This window comes from Tupaia chinensis, unplaced genomic scaffold (assembly GCF_000334495.1).
Source record: "Tupaia chinensis unplaced genomic scaffold, TupChi_1.0 Scaffold000623_1, whole genome shotgun sequence".
NCBI classification, from domain to species: Eukaryota; Metazoa; Chordata; class Mammalia; order Scandentia; family Tupaiidae; genus Tupaia; species Tupaia belangeri.
The window spans coordinates 543,192-561,252 of record NW_006160143.1 but is presented as its reverse complement, the minus strand read 5'-3'; the positions used below and the strand labels follow the sequence as shown (position 1 = coordinate 561,252).

The window sequence follows — 18,061 nt, the reverse complement described above, 5'->3', positions numbered from 1 at the left end:
TTAACATTAACTAAAATACATATTTAATCTTATTCACCATTTTTTCACTAATTGTTTTCTGTTCAAAGTTTCAATTCAAGTCACCACGCTATCGTTAGTTATTATGTCTCTTTAGTCTTCTTGAATCTGTGACAGTTCTCTGACTTTACTTATTTTCAGACCTTGATAACTTTGAAGTGTACTAGTCAGTATTAAAAAATCAAGCTAGGGGACCAGCAGTTAGCATAATGGCTATTTGCTGGACTCCCATGTAGTTGACTACGGTTCAAGTCCCAGACCCGTGGCTTAAACTCACGCCAGGCGAGTGTGCGTGCGTGCCCAAGATCTTGAGAGGAGAATGGAGGAGAAGGGGCTGTGGCGTGGCCATCCACTCTGGAGGTGATTTCTTGTTTTCTGTCTCTCTCTCTCTGTCTTCCTGGTGAGCGCATGTGCCCTATAGCAAAAACCTCTCAAAAAAAAAAAAAAAGAATCAAGCTAAAGAGACCAGCAGGTGGTGTGGTGGTGGTTAAGGCACTGGACTCCCACGTGACTGTGTTTCAAGTCCCACACCTGGTGGCTTGCATTCTCACTTTCCCTCTATCTTTCTCTGTTTCTAGTAAAATTAAAAAATAATAATAAAGAATTTAAAAATTAATAAATTGTCCTTTAAAAAAAAAGCTAATAAATGGGAAAAATGATTAGTTATAAATAACCCGAAAGCAAACAGAAACCTGGGAAGAGAGAAAAATATAAGCAGGACAGGGAAAAAGGAGAAGTATAACATGGAATATGACAAGTTCAAACCCAAGTATATTAACTGAATTATGATTTTATTGTAATGCAAAAAATTTGAAATCCATGCATAGCTTTTTTCAATAATACACATTTTCCATGAACTTTTGAAAAACCTATCAAAAGATAAGGTTGAATCCTGGCCAACAACCTGGGATTTTGAGCTTCTTGGTACTTATTCAAACTGGAAGAGGAGATGTGATAAAAGCTTATGGAATATCTTGATATGACCTGTTAAGAAAATAAGCAAACAAATAGCTTTATATAAGAAATGTATTTATGCTCACATTTACAGCAACACTATTCACAGTAACCAAAAGTGAGAGCAACACAAGTATCCATATGTGAATAAATGAATAAACAAAATGTGTTTTATATGTATGACGGACTATTAGATTTGAAAAAGAAAGTTCAAAAACCCTATCACATGCTACAACATAATGACCCCTGAGGTCATTTACGCTAAGTGAAATAAGTCAGTCATGAAAACACAAATGTACTGAGTTGTTGGAAAAGTCATGATGCATTTTTTCTGTTTTCAAAGGTCATTTATTTATATTAAAACAAATATCAATCAAAGATATAGTGCCCATTTTGTTCAATAACCATTCACATCTTTCAGTGAGCTTCATAATTCCTTGTTCATAGAAGCACCTGTTTTATCAGCAAAATAAATGAACAAGGTGCTGATTTACACCTCATCTGAATTGAACATTATACCATGTAAGGAGTTTTGGAGAGTGTGGTGGGTGAGGCAACACATTCCAACCAAACTCCAGTAACTTTTGATGGGTGTTCAAACTTGCATGTGGTCTCTTGTTGTCATGATGGAACCCAACTCCTTTATGATCAATAAGCTCTGAAAGTTTCTGGATGATGAATTCATTCAAACTGTCCAACTGGCAACAGTATACATTAAAATTGATTGTTTGGTTCCTTGGTAGGAGCTCAAAAAACACGACACCTTTAAAATCCCACCACGTTGACAGCATAACCTCCGTCTGATGCATTTCTCCTTTCGATGATTGAGGCAAATCATCATGTCAGGACCAAGACCATTATGTGCCGCATCATCGTTAACCATCTATTTCTCATCATCATTTCTTAGTCACTTCAAAAAGGATCATTTTCCTCACATTTAATGAACATTTCATAGATGTTTATATGTGCCATCAAATGACCTTTGAGTTCATGAAGAACCCAAATATCAAGCCTGCTTTACATAACCCAGCTTCTTTAGGTGGTCATGAATGCTTGAATGATGGATGTTCCATATTTCTACAATCTCTCGTGTCATGGAGGGACTCAAGCAATGTATTTTATCGTCATCAACCTCGGTGGGCCTCCCTGTCCTAGGAGCATTGGTGAGATCAAAATCACCACCAGCATGGAAATTTATGAACCATCACTGCCACTAACATTCTTGCAGAGCATTGTCACCATGGACTGTATGCAACTTCCACAAGCTTGACATGAGTTCTTCCCTTTATGGAAGTAAAACAGTAAAATATGGCAAAAATGCACACTTTGGTCTTTCATCTATAATTTGTAAAATCTCCAAAACTCAAACAAATCACTTGATATTTTTTTAAATGAAGCTATCAGTGTCAGTTGTCAGATGACATAGCAATAACATAGATGCAAATGACTAGTACTTCCATAAATTAACTAGCGCTATCTGTTGCAAAAATGCATCATGACTTTTCTGAAAACCCAACAGGATTCTACTTATGTGAGTTACCAAGAGTTGTCAAATTCATGGAGGACAGTAGAGCGGTCCTATCCAGGGGCTGGAAGGAGGGAGAAATGGAGAGATACTGTCCCATAGGTATAGAGTTTCGGTTTTGCAAGATGAAAGAATACTGGAGAGTGCTTGCCCAACAGCGTTAATGTACTCAGCACTATTGAGGTGTATATTAGAAATGGTTAAGATGGATGGGACTAGCAGTTAGCGTAATAGCTATGTCGCTGGACTCCCACGTAGTCAACTGTGGTTCGCGTCCCGGAACCAGTGGCTTAAAACTCACGCTGGACGCGTGTGCATGCGTGCCCAAGATCCCAAGAGGATAATGGAGGAGAAGAGATTGCAGCATGGCCATCCCCCTGGGGGGTAATTTCTCGCTTTCTATCTCTCTGTCTCTGTCTGGCGAGTACACGTGCCCTATAGCAAAAACTTCTCCAAAAAAAAAAAAAGAAATGGTTAACATGGTAAACTTTATTGTGTGAACTTTCATAGAAGTTTTTCTTAATATCCATATAAAGGAGATGGGAATTGAGGGGAAAAGTTCTGGGGGAAGGATTGAGGCTATGTTGTTAAACAGATAAATGTGCACAGGAAAGACAAAGGGTTTAAAGGGGGAAATAACCGTGCCTGCTACATGAGCAGAACAGTGACTGGGTCCCTGGTGCTGAGACTACATGACTGGGAAGGTTCTGGCTTCTGGTTCTGAGGTCTCCCTGTACATGCCAGGGACATTTACATGTCCTGTGATGGCTGACTAATGCTAAGTGTTATTAGGCATAGACCCTGCTGAGGGTGCTTCCCTTTCTCACTCTCTCCCTCAAGGAATAAATAAACTTAAAAAGGAAAAAAAGAAAAAGAAAAACTCACCGACGCTTCATAAACCATAATGCCAGGAATAGCAAAATGACCAAGCAGGTCACTATTATTGCCAAAAAGATCATGCCAGTAGAGATGGGGTGTCCTGACAATTAGGACAGAACAAAAGCGTGTCACTTCAAATCCTGTACACTGAATCCTGTGGCCTTTCTTTGCCCACCCGAATATCAGCACCACCATTCACCTGTTTACAAAGCAAGTCCAGCTCCAGCTCCTTCTCTCATATTCTGGGTAACAATATACTCATTTCTTCATCTCTCTTGCCCCAACCCATACAATGTACACTTACTTCATCCTCACCCCTTCTATGTCTTGGGTTATTAACTTTTATTCCTGTTGGAATTGGCTGGGATCCCACAAACATATTTAACTATTCCTTTAACTCTTCCATCAGTCAAGCCCCATGCTTCCCCAGAACCTCCCTCTGTATGTGAGGACCACCCACTCCCATTTCCTTCCTCACCCCAGTACAGGATGATGTCCTGGCCTCCTAGGCTGCTGTGCTTCACTCGACAAGACAGGCCAGCCTCCTCCCCAGCTGCTACGTCCAGGGTGACTCGGAGATACCACGTCCAGTCAGCATTGGGCAGGACGTCACCTTGCTGAGTGCCCGGCTGCTCCTGCTCCCCCCGCATCCACATCACCCACCTGGGCTTGGGGTAGAATCCTGAGACGTGGCACACCAGCAGCAGACGGCCAGGACCCGGACTGGGGCCACTGGACAGCCAGACCTGGGGCTTCACTGAGACAGGAAGGGGCAGGGAGAGTGTCACAGTGAGACTCTAGTCCAGAGTACTGGCACTCAAATACCCACAAGCGGACAGTGACCTCTCCCACTCTTTTGAGACCAAATGTTAATTTAACCCCTTTCCTTCTTGAGTACTGCCCTACTCTTAAGCTTAGAGAACATGATGGAAGTGAAAGAGAGAGCAGCACTAACCTTGTTTCTGCAGATCCGCCTTCCCTGCCTCAAGGACTCCCAAGAGATACTGGGGGCATATTTCAAAGAGGAGATTTTGCACTATTTCGATGATGCCCTGATATTGCATAAGCAGTGTGCACACTCGCTGCGCTATCTCGCCACCTTCTGGGGAAGGCACGCATGTATCATTCTTGAGGCTCAGGAAATCCAGTCCTCCTAAAGCTCCCCTCAAGAAGCTTTCTGTGGTACCTCCAGTACGTAGCTCACAGCCTGCTCTGCCCTGGATCTCGAAAGGGTCTTGGTAGAAGGAAAACAGAACAATTAGTACACATAAGCAAAAAAGGGGAGTGGAGTGAGTCAAGAACCTAGAATTTTGGATTTGGGTGTGAAATAATGAGTCAAAAACTAATTAAAGTACTTACACATTTTTAGGAAAAAGATCACTGGGGAGGGGTAAGCATGAAAATGGAGGAAGGGGCATGGCAGGTAAACGAGAAGAGGAGAGGCAGAGTGGTGAAGTCTGAAGGGCAGCATTCCATAGTGAACAAAGGGCCTCACTGAGAGGAGGCCTCAGAGAGGAGACAACTGAAGGGATGGATGAAAAGAGGAAGCCACACTTTATAGCTCTCAGCACAAGGACGGAGAAGAGGCCTGAAAGCCAAGTTTGACAGTAGTCCTGCCAGGGGTTCATTCCAAAAGGGGAAACTTAATCTCACAGAGAAGAGTGCAAAAGCATCAAGCATCAGGAATACTTTGTGAAGGTGAGAGTCAGAGAGAGAGATGACCCTAGTAAAGTGAGGAGAAAGAGAGAAGGCTCAGAGGGATCAGCAGCTTGCAAAAACAGAGATAAAGTCATGGAGCATATTCCCAGTTCAGGGGACTGAACTCACACTTCAGCTGCAATTCACTTGTACGCTTTTGGATCTCTTGAATGAATCCAAAGAGGTAACCCGGACTGGGGCCACTGGACAGCCAGACCTGGGGCTTCACTGAGACAGGAAGGGGCAGGGAGAGTGTCACAGTGAGACTCTAGTCCAGAGTACTGGCACTCAAATACCCACAAGCGGACAGTGACCTCTCCCACTCTTTTGAGACCAAATGTTAATTTAACCCCTTTCCTTCTTGAGTACTGCCCTACTCTTAAGCTTAGAGAACATGATGGAAGTGAAAGAGAGAGCAGCACTAACCTTGTTTCTGCAGATCCGCCTTCCCTGCCTCAAGGACTCCCAAGAGATACTGGGGGCATATTTCAAAGAGGAGATTTTGCACTATTTCGATGATGCCCTGATATTGCATAAGCAGTGTGCACACTCGCTGCGCTATCTCGCCACCTTCTGGGGAAGGCACGCATGTATCATTCTTGAGGCTCAGGAAATCCAGTCCTCCTAAAGCTCCCCTCAAGAAGCTTTCTGTGGTACCTCCAGTACGTAGCTCACAGCCTGCTCTGCCCTGGATCTCGAAAGGGTCTTGGTAGAAGGAAAACAGAACAATTAGTACACATAAGCAAAAAAGGGGAGTGGAGTGAGTCAAGAACCTAGAATTTTGGATTTGGGTGTGAAATAATGAGTCAAAAACTAATTAAAGTACTTACACATTTTTAGGAAAAAGATCACTGGGGAGGGGTAAGCATGAAAATGGAGGAAGGGGCATGGCAGGTAAACGAGAAGAGGAGAGGCAGAGTGGTGAAGTCTGAAGGGCAGCATTCCATAGTGAACAAAGGGCCTCACTGAGAGGAGGCCTCAGAGAGGAGACAACTGAAGGGATGGATGAAAAGAGGAAGCCACACTTTATAGCTCTCAGCACAAGGACGGAGAAGAGGCCTGAAAGCCAAGTTTGACAGTAGTCCTGCCAGGGGTTCATTCCAAAAGGGGAAACTTAATCTCACAGAGAAGAGTGCAAAAGCATCAAGCATCAGGAATACTTTGTGAAGGTGAGAGTCAGAGAGAGAGATGACCCTAGTAAAGTGAGGAGAAAGAGAGAAGGCTCAGAGGGATCAGCAGCTTGCAAAAACAGAGATAAAGTCATGGAGCATATTCCCAGTTCAGGGGACTGAACTCACACTTCAGCTGCAATTCACTTGTACGCTTTTGGATCTCTTGAATGAATCCAAAGAGGTAGACTCGGAATATCTCCACCATTTCAGCCATTTTCTCATCACTGAAGTTGCCCTTGGACCAGGGCTTCAGGAATATGGCTGTGTCTGCGTCTCTGTCCCAGCCATGGATCTGCAGATCACCCAGCCAGCCTGAGCCTTGAATTTGTGCCCAGGTGCTGTTGACAAATGAGGCAATTTGGATGACACTGTAAGAGGTAGGGTCCTGGAAGGCTGTGAAGAGTAGAAAGATAAAATAATGAAGAGAAAGAGAGAACTGGGAATGAATGCAAAAGAATGGAAATTTAAAAGTTCCAGAGGACAAGAACCTAGAGATTGAGAACATATGAAGCCTGACATAGTCCATGGCTCCAACCCTATCCTTCAGACCTGTGGTGCCCAAGTAAACCTGCATAAGCATAGCTTGCGTCTATCCAGACCCCCTGCACCAGCTAGAAGCTGCCAGAATTACTCTTACCATCCACACTGTCACCACCTGGCAAGACAACTAACAAGAGAAGCAGCTGAAGTAGCATTTCACTGCGAGATGGAACTTCTGTCTCAGAGACGGTGTTAGATCTCTGATTTCTGGTCTCAGTACTCTATAGTGACTTCCTCTCTCTTCCAACTGACAATTTTCTTTGTCATCCAAATTACATTTCAGAAAAAAAAAAAAATAGTGCCTCCCAAAGACTTGAGCCTCCTACTTTGCCTCTGATTCCCCTTCAGCCCTGACTTCTAGACTTTCTCTTACCTCCTTGGCTTCCAGCTGACCTTTGTCTTCAGTTTCTTTCACAGCTCCTTGGAAAAGCCCCCTGTGTCATTTTGAAAGGCCAGCTTTGTGCCCTTGAGCCATAATTTCATCTGTGTAAACAAGAGTGACAATAAATAATCACTAAACTTGTTCATCCCTCCAACTCTGACTTCCTCTCCTCACTGCCCTCCCTTTTCCTACACTCTGCCACCCCCCCCTTCTCAGTGTTATTAGTGTCTCTTCTTTCTATGTTTTTAAATAAAATTTTGCTACAGGGCATATGCATTTGCCAGAGAGACAGAAAGCAAGAAATCTGCCCCCAGGAGATTTCTTCACCACAATCCCTTCTCCATTCTCCTTTGGTGCACATGCACTTAATGTGAGTTTTAAGCCACTGGGTCTGGGACTTGAACTGTGGTCGACTACATGGGAGTCCAGCAACGTAATTATTATACCATCTGCTGGTCCTGAGTGTCTCTTCTTTCTTTTCTTGCTCCCCTTTACTGATGCTCTTAATGCCACATTCTAATTTGTCTGTGTTCGTGTGTGTGTGTGTGTGTTTCTGTGTGTGCATGTGTGCATGCATTGATATTCACTTTGTCAACCTCAAAAAAAAAAAAAGACTGAGGAATTATAAGTGAAATAAAAGTTGTTTTAGCCAGGATATGGGTGAATTTGCCCAACCAGAACAGGTTCTGTTTCCCCATCCATGTGTTCATTGAAAAGGTAACTGAGAAAGCTGTTTATATAACAAAAAGAAGGGCAAGAAGAAGGGAGATTAAAAGTTTTATGTTTTTCTATACAAAAATGTGTCATGACTTTTCTGATGATCCAATAATTTGACATCACTATTTAGCATGACCCCTAGTAATACATAAAGGGATTTCTCCAAAATTTGATAAGGACAAAATCTACTATATGGAGAGAAAAGACAGAATAAAATAACTATGCTCAGTGACTCAAACAAGCAAGAGAAAAAAATACCTAGTCATTTCAAGGGTTAAACACAGCCCCCACTCCCCAAATTTGTAGATGACTCCAGAGTAAAAGGTGAGAAGTGAATTTTAGAGATTAAGTTACAAATAAATGAGGAAACTTTGAAATGTTCATAAAAAAATGGAAAGTACAAGGTTTCATTTGGCATAAAAATTTTGAAATTAATGCATAGCTTTTTCATAATATGCATTTTCCATTAACTTTCTGAAGACTTCTCATGTAAAAGTGAGTTGAAGAGGGCCCAGTAGGTGGCATGGTGGCTAAAACACTGGACATTCCCACATGGCTGACCACAGTTCAACTCCAGGACCTGGTGGCTTGCGTTCTCAATTTCCCTCTCTATCTCTGATCAAATTAAAATAAATGAATGAATAAATTAGATTAAATAATTCTTTTTTAAAAAAGTGAATTGAAGAAGTCATAAATCAAATAAAGCTGACAGAGAACAGAATGTATGCAAAGAAAGGTAACACACTGGTCAAAGACAATTATAGTAGGAAAGCCTAAAATGGTAAACTTGATAAAAATGTTGTCAAATTATATTGTCATAGTAAGATATAAATACAAAAGAATGTTTGCATGGAAAATGTTTTCATTATCACTATTTTCAATTATGATTTCTGGTTTACATAAAAACAATATATATCAATGTATGCTAAAAAAAGTTATTTGTCAAGAGTTTACATTAGTCTATCTAAAATAATGCAGGCAACTTATTGGTTATACCTTACTCTTTACTTCATAATCTTGGATGAGGGCTACATTGTCACCCTCTTACAGCATCAGTTTGTTCTCGTAAACTAAGAGATGTTCTTTGGGTGAGAATGCTGATAGGTGTGGGGACAATCAAGGTCTCTTTTTAAAAAAAAAAAAAAAAAAGAATATTTTTATTTAACTTTATTCATTTATTTTAGTTTGACCAGAGAGGGACAGAGTGAGAGTCTATGAGAGAGCAAGAAAGCAAATCGCCAGGTCCAGGACTCAAACCACGGCTGGCCATGTGGGAGTCCAGTGTCCTCAACCACCACACCACCTGCCAGTCCCATCCAAGGTCTCATTTTTAACTCAGGCCCTTGAAATTTAAATGGATCTCCCATTGTATAAACCCCTCTGAACTGCTTTTCATTCTCACCTTACATGAAGGCAAAGTGTTTAAAACATTGAATAAATTATTATTATTATTATTATTATTATTATTATTATTATTCTATTATAGAGTAGAATTACAGACCCAAGTCCCAGAATCAAATATGATAAATACTAAAGATTATAATCCATACAAAATGATCTTATACCATAGTAATTTCTGAAGGGTAAAACAGCATTTGCTCCTACTATATATCACATTCTCTTCAGGGCCTCTTGACCTTTGTGGACCTTGGAGTAACAAATGTTCATGTGAGAAACAAAACTCTCTAAGCTATGTTATACATGACGTAAGCCTAAGTCAAAGGTAACGTTTTTGGAAAAGGTTCTAGAAGCAGCAAGGCCATGTTCTACTTTTGCAGTGCCTCACAACCCCTATCTACATTTAGGTTTTTCCTCTCAACATAAGGTGTTGCTAGGAGAACAAGGAGCTTATCAATTTTTCAAAGAGTTCAAGAATTTGTTCTAAATAGTCATCTCCAATCGTCTCTTTGTACTCCCTTGGCACTGTGGAAATATGTTTTGACTACACCAAATAAAAAAAAAAAAAAAGTTTATGTATTTATTCCCTCTGTGAGAGAAAGACAATCATCCTCAACAGGGTCCTCATGTCATGATCCAGTCTCAGCCAGCTCAGATCACAGGCATGTGCACATGTCTGGTATGTTCAGGGAGAACCCAGGACACAAACCAGGACCTTTCCCGTATCAGTTCATGTGTGTGATTGCCGCTCTACCCACTGATGGCCCCCAGTTAGTAAAAACTTTGAACTCTAACCAATCTTTTAGTATAAAGATAATACATGGATTTTCCCCAGTCAGGAAAAAAATAAATAAATTTGCATAGATCTACACATCCTTTTGCAGAAATATAACCTTAAAAATCAAAATGTAATGGGTTATAAATAATTGACTATAGCCCAGCAGGTGCATGGAGGCTAAGGAGATGGATTCCCATGGCTGACTGCGCAGCTGGAGTCCTGAACCCAGAAGCTTGAAAAATCATGCCAAGTACAAATGTGTGAGTGCTCAAGTCCCAAGGAGGCTAGCAGAGTGCAGATTGTGGCATGAGCCAACCCCCAAAAGATTATTTCTCTTTCTCTCTCTGTCTTTCTCTCTGGTAAGCACAGTGCCCTAGAACAAAACCTTAAAAATAAAATTTGTTTTTGTTTTTGTTTTTGGAGAGATTTTTGCTATAGATTTGTGCTCACCAGAGAGACAGAGAGAGAGAGATGGAAGAGAGAGAGATGGACAGAGAAACTGAGAAATCAGCCTCCAAGGGAGATAGTCAGGCTGCAATCTCTTCTCCTTCATTCTCCTCTCAGGATTTTGGACATGCATGCACATGTGCCTGGCGTGAGGTTTGAGTCACCAGGTCTGGGACTCAAACTGTAGTCATCCAAGTGGGAGTCCAGTGTTTTAATAATCACTACATCACCTGCTGGCTCCCTAAAATAAATAAAATTTTAATTTATTATATTATATAGATAAGAAAATGCAAAGTGAATAACATTCTCTCTCTCTCTCTCTCTCTCTCTCTGGCTAAAGGTCATGTGCACTTGCCAAATAGAGGGGGATAGAAGAAAGCACCCTCCATAGGGATTGGTCACGCTGCAATGCCTTCTATTTCCTTTCTCCCTCCTTTTGAGATTTTGGGCATTCCCAGCACATTTCTCAAGCCACCAGGTCCAGGAATGTATTTGTCGGCCAGGTGAAATCCAAATGCCTTATCCACTATGCCATGGAGCCAGACTGTTTTCTTTTGCTGTGCAGCTTTCCATTAATATTTTGATAGATATTCCATTGCATCTGTAGATTGCTTAAGGTTATATAAGCATTTTAACAATAGCGAGTCTTTTAATCCATGAACAAGGATGTCTAAAAATCTTTATGCCTAGACAGAACACCGGTTGAGGAAGATAGCACCACAGAGGAATAGCTCGGCCTGACAACATGGTGGTCCAGCTAATCCTTCAGACATGGTTTCTTTGTTGTCTTATGTCCTTTGGATATGGTTATGGCATTTGTAGGCTTCGAGGTCAACAACTGAAGACAACTGGTGTTGGATAGAGGAGCCTTATTTTTTATTATGGCAGCTTGCTATTTTTATAACGTAGTAATTGAACACAATCATAGTACTGTTGTAACTGAACTCTTCTTCTTCCTGAAAGAGTGAGCAGATCATTCAATACTGATGTCAGCATCGTCAAACACATCCAGGTGAGCAGTGTTTGACTTCTGCTTCTGTTTGAAATGATTCCGTGTTTTAGTTGTGGTCCGAAGCTTCCTAGCACTACTCGGCATCTCCTTTGTTCCATGGAGCTCTCACCATTCAAAGATGACAAATAAGGTTAAATACTAGTTAGGTTGAGTCTTGCTAGCCTCTGCCTGGTCATCTTTGTGTGAATCCAATGGTTTGTTGGTGGGTTTTTGTTTTTGTTTTTGTTTTTGTTTTTGTTTTTTGGTTAAATATCTTTGTTTCTTTCTTTTTTCCCAATGATTTTTAGCTGATATTCATGAAGGGCAGTGAGTACCTAGAACTGTGCCGCTATTGAAAGGAATCTTACCTAGGAAAGTACATTTCTTTACAAAGCTGTGTCACACCATCTTTGGGTCCTCTGCTGGAAAAGTAGAATCAAATTCAGATAATGCCTTTTTAATTGTATCCTCTAGTAATATAGATAGATGTAGCACAACACGGTCTCATACCTCTGTGAACATAAAATATCTTGTACCTGCTTTATGATATGCAGTGGTGACTGTTTTACCAGAGCTGTTTTTATGATGATCTAGAATGTTTTCTTTCCAGATGATGAATCAGAAGCTAATTTTTTTAAAATGGTGCCAGGTACCACAACCGCAACAGAATCTTCCCCTTTCTGTTTTTTGGGGGGAGGGGGTTGTTTTGTTTTCTTTTTAATCTTTCTTCTTTTTTTTAATAGAATGTGCTGGATGTCTCTATAATTTTGTTCAGATGACTGCAGAACCTGGAAAAGCTGTTCTTGCATAACATACTGCTATTATTGACCTCTCTCTCTCTCTCTTTTTCATGTATCTCACATCTTTTTTCTCCCACACAGAAAATCCTGGTTCCCAGTGAATCAATGTATGTACACACCAATTCCACAGTAGACACATGACTGTCCCGGGATAAAAACAGAAACACTGCCATCAAAAATGTGATTATCAAAAACAATTTAATGTTCGTTTTCAGACCCTAGAGTACATATCCCTAGGGATGTACGGTCAAATCACTATGTTTTATATTCATTTGAAATAGTCTCTCTGTGGTATGCCACCAACTCAATAATCGAGTATTCTCATTTTAATATTTTGCTTTCAATTTTTAGAAGGTAATATTTTTGTTGTCTCATTCATCATTTTACAAGTGAACACTTTGTAAAAGTGTAAAACACAGAGCAGGACTTCCAGAATGGCAGGAGGAGTGAGAGCAAATCCTCTCCATGGAAATCAGTAATAAATCAGAAGGACCAGCGGATGGTACAATGGTACAAGGTTGACCGTGGGTCAAATCCCTGACCCTGTGGCTTAAAATTCATGCCAAATGTGTGTGTGTGCCCAAAATCCCAAAAGGAGAATGGAGGAGAAGGGATTGTGGTGTGACCATCCCCCTGGGGGGTGATTTCTTGATTTCTGTCTCTGTCTATCCAGTGAGTGCATGCACCCGATAGCAAAAGTCTCTCAAAAAATAAATAAATAGAGAACCAGCAGTTAGCATAATGGCTATGTCGCTGGACTCCCACGTAGTCGACCGCGGTTCACGTCCCAGACCCGGTGGCTTAAAACTCACGCCAGGCACGTGTGCATGCGTGCCCAAGATCCCGAGAGGAGAATGGAGGAGAAGGGATTGCGGCATGACCATCCCCCCTGGGGGGTGATTTCTCGCTTTCTGTCTCTATGTCTCTGTCTGTCTGGCGAGCGCACGCGCCCTACAGTGAAAATCTCTCCAAAATAAATAAATAAATAAATAAATAAATAAATAAATAAATAGAAGAAGATGATGAATATTTTAAAAAAAGTGTTTAAAATAAACTGTGTCAGAATTCTTACAGTGACCAAAGGCATACAACAAATAGAGAAATGTTTATTCAAAAAAAAATCTACCTGAACCTCAGTAAAAAGCAATGGAGGGTTGTGGTAATTTAGCATGGGACGAAGCAAGCTGAGGAACAGTCTTGCTGTTATCAAAAGGGTAGCTCTTCTGTGGAACTCTATAAAAGACTTCAAGCACTAGGGCCCACAGGTGATATGCTGGTTAAGACACTGGACTTTCATATACAAAATGAAATTCAAGTTCTGGACCCAGTGGCTTGAAATTCACACTGTGGCCAAGTGTGGGTGCCTAAAATCCTGAGAGGACAATAGAGGAGATGGGATTGTGGTGTGGCCATCCTCCCGGTTGGGGGTGGGGGTGATTTCTCACTTTCCCTCTCTATTTCTCTCTCTGGTGATCACAAAGGAGCAAAAATCAAAAAAATAAAAAATAAAAGAGTCCATGCACGGAGAGGTTGTAGAAAACAATAGCAATTAGCAACTGTGATCCTTGCATCCCAAGGAGCTTAAAAGTGGAAAATGGAAGGAAGACCCACGTCATTGCAATGTGGACTAGGAAGTGATGTAAGCAGGTAGAAGGTCCAGTTGTGCTCTGGGGTTTGAGGACGAAAATACTGACACCCACTTATGAGTCAAGGAACACCTCTGGAGGAAGTGACATCAGAAATAGGCTTTGAAGTTCGAATACTATTGAAAAGTAGAAAGACTTCAAGAAAACCATTCCATACAAGTTTATAGAGGTTATATTGCTTTATTAACCAATAATTACTAGGCAGAAGGACAAACCATTTTAACGGACAGTAGAAAGGATGGCATCACTATGGTGCTCTAGACTTCTGAGCTGTTGAGTTCTCTACAACGACGGAGGTGTGGCGAGGAGTCTCATGTGATAGTCTGATAAGAGCTGTGAAGAGCAGGAAAGGGAGAAATTCTGGGTTAGTTGCAAGTAGTGATTGAGGATAAAAAGAGCTACAATTCCCAACCTTCCTGGCATCAGGGACTGCCCTCATGGAAGACAATCCCTCCACAGCCATGGGTTGGGAGGAAGGATGGTCCAGGGATGACCCAAGCACACCACATCCACCATGCACCCAATTTCCACCACTGCCACATTGCAATATACAATGAAACAATCACACAACAGGGTTCACACCCCCATGAGAATCCAGCACCGCTGCTGCTCTGGCAGGAGGCAGGGTCATGTCAGCAGTGTGAGAGGTGGGGAGCAGCTGCAAACGTGAACAAAGCCTTGCTCACTTGCTCACTTACTCACTTGTTCCCTTGCCCACCACCCACCTCCTGCTGCATAACCAGGGTGAGACAGGTGCCCAACAGGCAACAGACCAGCACCAGTTCATGGCCCAGGGGTTGGGGACCCTGAAGTAGAGTGATCAAGGGAGGAAAGTTCAGAGAGATAGAAATGGAGTATGGAAGAGGAAATTGGAAAGAGAGGGGTCAGCAGGTGGCAAGGTGGTTAAGGTGCTGGACTCCCACATAAGCAACTACAATGCAAATCCTGGACCTGGCAGCTAGCTTTCTCTCTCTCGCTCTCTCTCTCTCTCTCTCTCTCTCTCTCTCTCGTGCACATGCCCTATAGCAAATTTTAAAATAATCATGATGATAAATAAATAATTCTTAAAGAAAAAGAAAGAAATTGGGAAGAGAAAAAGAAACACACAGAACTCACCAGCGCCTCTTCAACCACAACACAAGAGCTGTCAGAAGAATCGCAGGCACTATAACTGCCAAGAAGATCAAGGTCATGGAAAGGCGGCGTCCTGTGTACATTGGAGAGGTGCATGAATGTCATTGTAAACCCACTGGTGATTCTACTTCATCCCCTAATTTCCTAACGTAACATGTGCATTGAGTATGACTCAGGTCATTTATCCCATTTTAGTCACTCTATTCCTATTTCTACCCAAGGAAAGATTCCTCATCTCCATCCAAACATTTTATGTTTGCCCCTTATACCTCACTGCTCCATTCCTTAAAATATCTGTATTTATTTCTTCCTGAGAGCTTTCACCTAGATCTGGCATCATTGAACTCTCCTCTGGCCTACCCTCTAGGCTGGAGGACCATCTTATAACACTTCCAACCTCCAATCTTACCCCAGTAGAGGATGATGTCCTGGTCTCCCAGGCTGCTGTGTCTCACCCGGCAAGACAGACCAGCAGCCTCCTCAGTTGCCACATCCAGAGTCACCCGAAGATACCACGTCCCATCAGCATTAGGCAGGGTGTCATCTTGTCTAGTGCCCAGTTGCTCCTCCTTACCCCTCATCCACATCACCCAAATAGACTTTGGGTAGAAGCCAGAGACATGACAAACCAGCAATAGCTGGCCAGATGAAGGGCTGGGACTACTGGACAGCCACGCCTCTGGTCTCACTGCAGAGAGTACAAAAGGTATTCATATGAGGTTGCTCACATGCATCTTAAGGGTGTGTATATTAGCATTAATGTGCACAATTATCTTTTCTTTTCCTCAAGGAAATCCTCACCCAGCAACCCCTCTCCCTCTCGTCTTCTTTGTCCTGAGTTTGAATAGGTGGTAGGAAATGGCAATTTTTGTACAGAAAAAATTCTAGAAAGGGCTGAACTGACCTTGCCTCTGGAGATATGTCTTCCCTGCGTCGAGCAGACCCAAAAAAAACCGGGGGCAGGTGCTGCTACCGAGCCTCTGCACGGTTTCTTTGATGCCATCGTAAGGATTGAGTAGATCACAGGCTTTCTGGGCTCTACTGCCACCCTCTGGAGAGGGCACCCAGGAAGTGTTCTGGAAACTCAGTAAATCCAATCCTTCAAAAGCTACCCTAAAGTAGTATTCAGAACTCTCTCTATGATGCATCACACAACCAGTATTCACCTGTATTTCAAAGGGATCTGGGGTAAGGGAAGAATGAGAAAGAAAGAAGAATGAGAAACAATGAAATAGGAGCCTAGGGCTTTATCAGGGAGTGGGTCAAGATGACTTTATTGGGTTGTCAGAAAAGTCATGATATATTTTTGCATAGAAAAAAATCATGACTTTCTGACAACTCAGCTGTGAGTGTGAGAATAAGTTGAAGTGATTTCATCAGGAACAAGGGAGAGAAAATATGCTGAGGATAGAGGATGGCAGGCAATACGAGATAAATTCCATGAATTCAGAGGATATCAGTGTAAAAAAGTCTTGAGAGAATGATAGGCAAGCCACATCATATAGGCTAGAGTGTGGAGAAGGAACTTAAGTGAGGGAGGTAAAAACACAGTGCTCCACGATGCATGAAATAAGTCATAGTGATTGTCAGATTATTTATATAGATCTTTGAAGAAAACGAATGGAGAAAGAGATACTATTTTAAGGAAATCAAGCATAGAGTGGGAGAATGCATGCCTCTGGATTTTAGGCCACAGAGGAAATGCAGCAAAGCACAAGGAAAAAAGATTCCAGAATTAGTAAGGATCTAAGAGATCTTGAGGAGTCAACATCTTGAATATCTCCTAACATGTTTATGCATGGAGACTTCTGAGGTGGAATAAAATTTTCAGAAAGAAGTAGAGGATATTGCTCAAAAATAGAAGAATCTTTCAAAGAAATTTTCTTGATTGAGTTCATTGAACTTACATTCCATCTGCAATTTACTGGCATGTTCTTGAACTTCTCGAATTAATCCAATGAGGTAGAAACGAAATAGCACTTCCAAATCTGTCATCTCTTCGTTGCTGAAGTTGCCCTTAGACCAGGTGTGTAGGAAAATTATTTTGCCCGATTCACTCTCCCAGCCATGAGTCTGAATTTCATCCAGCCAACCTGAGCCCTGATTTTGTGCCCAGGACCGGTTGAAAAAGGATGAGATCTGGATGAGGTGGAACGAGACGTCTTCCTGGACTGCTTTGAGTGGGAGAAAGATCAGGTAGTACAAGGAAAAGGAGGGACAAGCTCCACAGAAAAAGATATCAAGTGAACCATTATCAGAGCAAAGTGTAATGACTAGTTTAGCGAGAAGGTTTTCCTTTCACAGCACGCCATGTTCTCTCATCATCTCCATAAAGAGAAAACTGGGCATGGACACAGAGATGCTCAGATGGTAAGCATTCTGGTATCCTTTGTGATCCATCTTGGAAAAACCCACCATACTCTACTCAGATCCACCCAACCGGGCTGCCGGCAGATGTTCTTACCATATACATTATCACTGCCCGGGAGAACGACAGCTAGCAATGGAAGTTGCAGAAACAGCATCTCATTTGCAGATGTTTCCTTCTCTCGGCAAGACTGGTCTTTGATATGTTTTCAGCACACCGACTGACTCATATCTCTAGTCTGACTTCCTCCAACAACAGGCAATCTTCGCCACCATTAACCAGACACTGAGAGCAACTAAGAAAACCTCCTGTTTTCTCAACATCAGGCCACCTACTCAATCTCTCATTTCCCTTCCCTTCTGACTAAAGTTATTTTATCCTCTGGCACTTCTAGCTCTTCTCCTATCACAGAACCCCATTCTATCCACTTCCCTTTCTCAACTGCCTTGGGCAAAGTGGCGTGTGACATTGAAAGGTCATTTCACCTGTCTGGGTCTTACATCTCCTCTGGGAAATAAAAAAAGAGAATCTACACTTAGTCAGAAAAACACTTGCACATCCATGAATATTGAGGGATTTTTCACAATTGCTAAGACATGGAACCAACCCAAATG

General features: G+C 41.9%; 2 protein-coding genes across 2 annotated transcripts; both read right to left on the bottom strand.

The window, feature by feature from the left end:
* Positions 1–980: 980 nt before the first annotated feature.
* LOC102492072 (T-cell surface glycoprotein CD1b) lies at positions 981–6,941 on the bottom strand. The gene is made up of 6 exons (XM_006159066.2): positions 6,884–6,941; positions 6,373–6,639; positions 5,501–5,779; positions 3,855–4,133; positions 3,383–3,476; positions 981–1,002 (listed from the first exon to the last, which is right to left on the bottom strand). Exons 1-6 carry the CDS (start codon positions 6,939–6,941, stop codon positions 981–983), a joined length of 999 nt encoding a protein of 332 aa, XP_006159128.1.
* A 7,261-nt stretch (positions 6,942–14,202) lies between these two features.
* LOC102491657 (T-cell surface glycoprotein CD1c) lies at positions 14,203–17,684 on the bottom strand. Its single transcript, XM_006159065.3, has 6 exons — positions 17,544–17,684; positions 16,987–17,253; positions 15,984–16,262; positions 15,489–15,767; positions 15,062–15,152; positions 14,203–14,278 (listed from the first exon to the last, which is right to left on the bottom strand). The coding sequence occupies exons 1-6, from the start codon at positions 17,602–17,604 to the stop codon at positions 14,257–14,259; spliced, it is 999 nt and encodes a 332-aa protein (XP_006159127.1). The 5' UTR covers positions 17,605–17,684; the 3' UTR covers positions 14,203–14,256.
* Positions 17,685–18,061: the final 377 nt, after the last annotated feature.

Coding starts and splice junctions, on each gene's coding strand:
- LOC102492072 (XM_006159066.2), bottom strand. CDS start 6,941: ATGCTACTTCAGCTGCTTCTCTTGTTAGTTGTCTTGCCAGGTGGTGAC. Junction 6,640..6,883: donor AGGTGGTGACAGTGTGGATG/GTAAGAGTAATT, acceptor TACTCTTCACAG/CCTTCCAGGACCCTACCTCT. Junction 5,780..6,372: donor AAGTGAATTGCAGCTGAAGT/GTGAGTTCAGTC, acceptor CCTTCTACCAAG/ACCCTTTCGAGATCCAGGGC.
- LOC102491657 (XM_006159065.3), bottom strand. CDS start 17,604: ATGCTGTTTCTGCAACTTCCATTGCTAGCTGTCGTTCTCCCGGGCAGT. Junction 17,254..17,543: donor GGGCAGTGATAATGTATATG/GTAAGAACATCT, acceptor TCCCACTCAAAG/CAGTCCAGGAAGACGTCTCG. Junction 15,768..15,983: donor GACATATCTCCAGAGGCAAG/GTCAGTTCAGCC, acceptor TACTCTCTGCAG/TGAGACCAGAGGCGTGGCTG.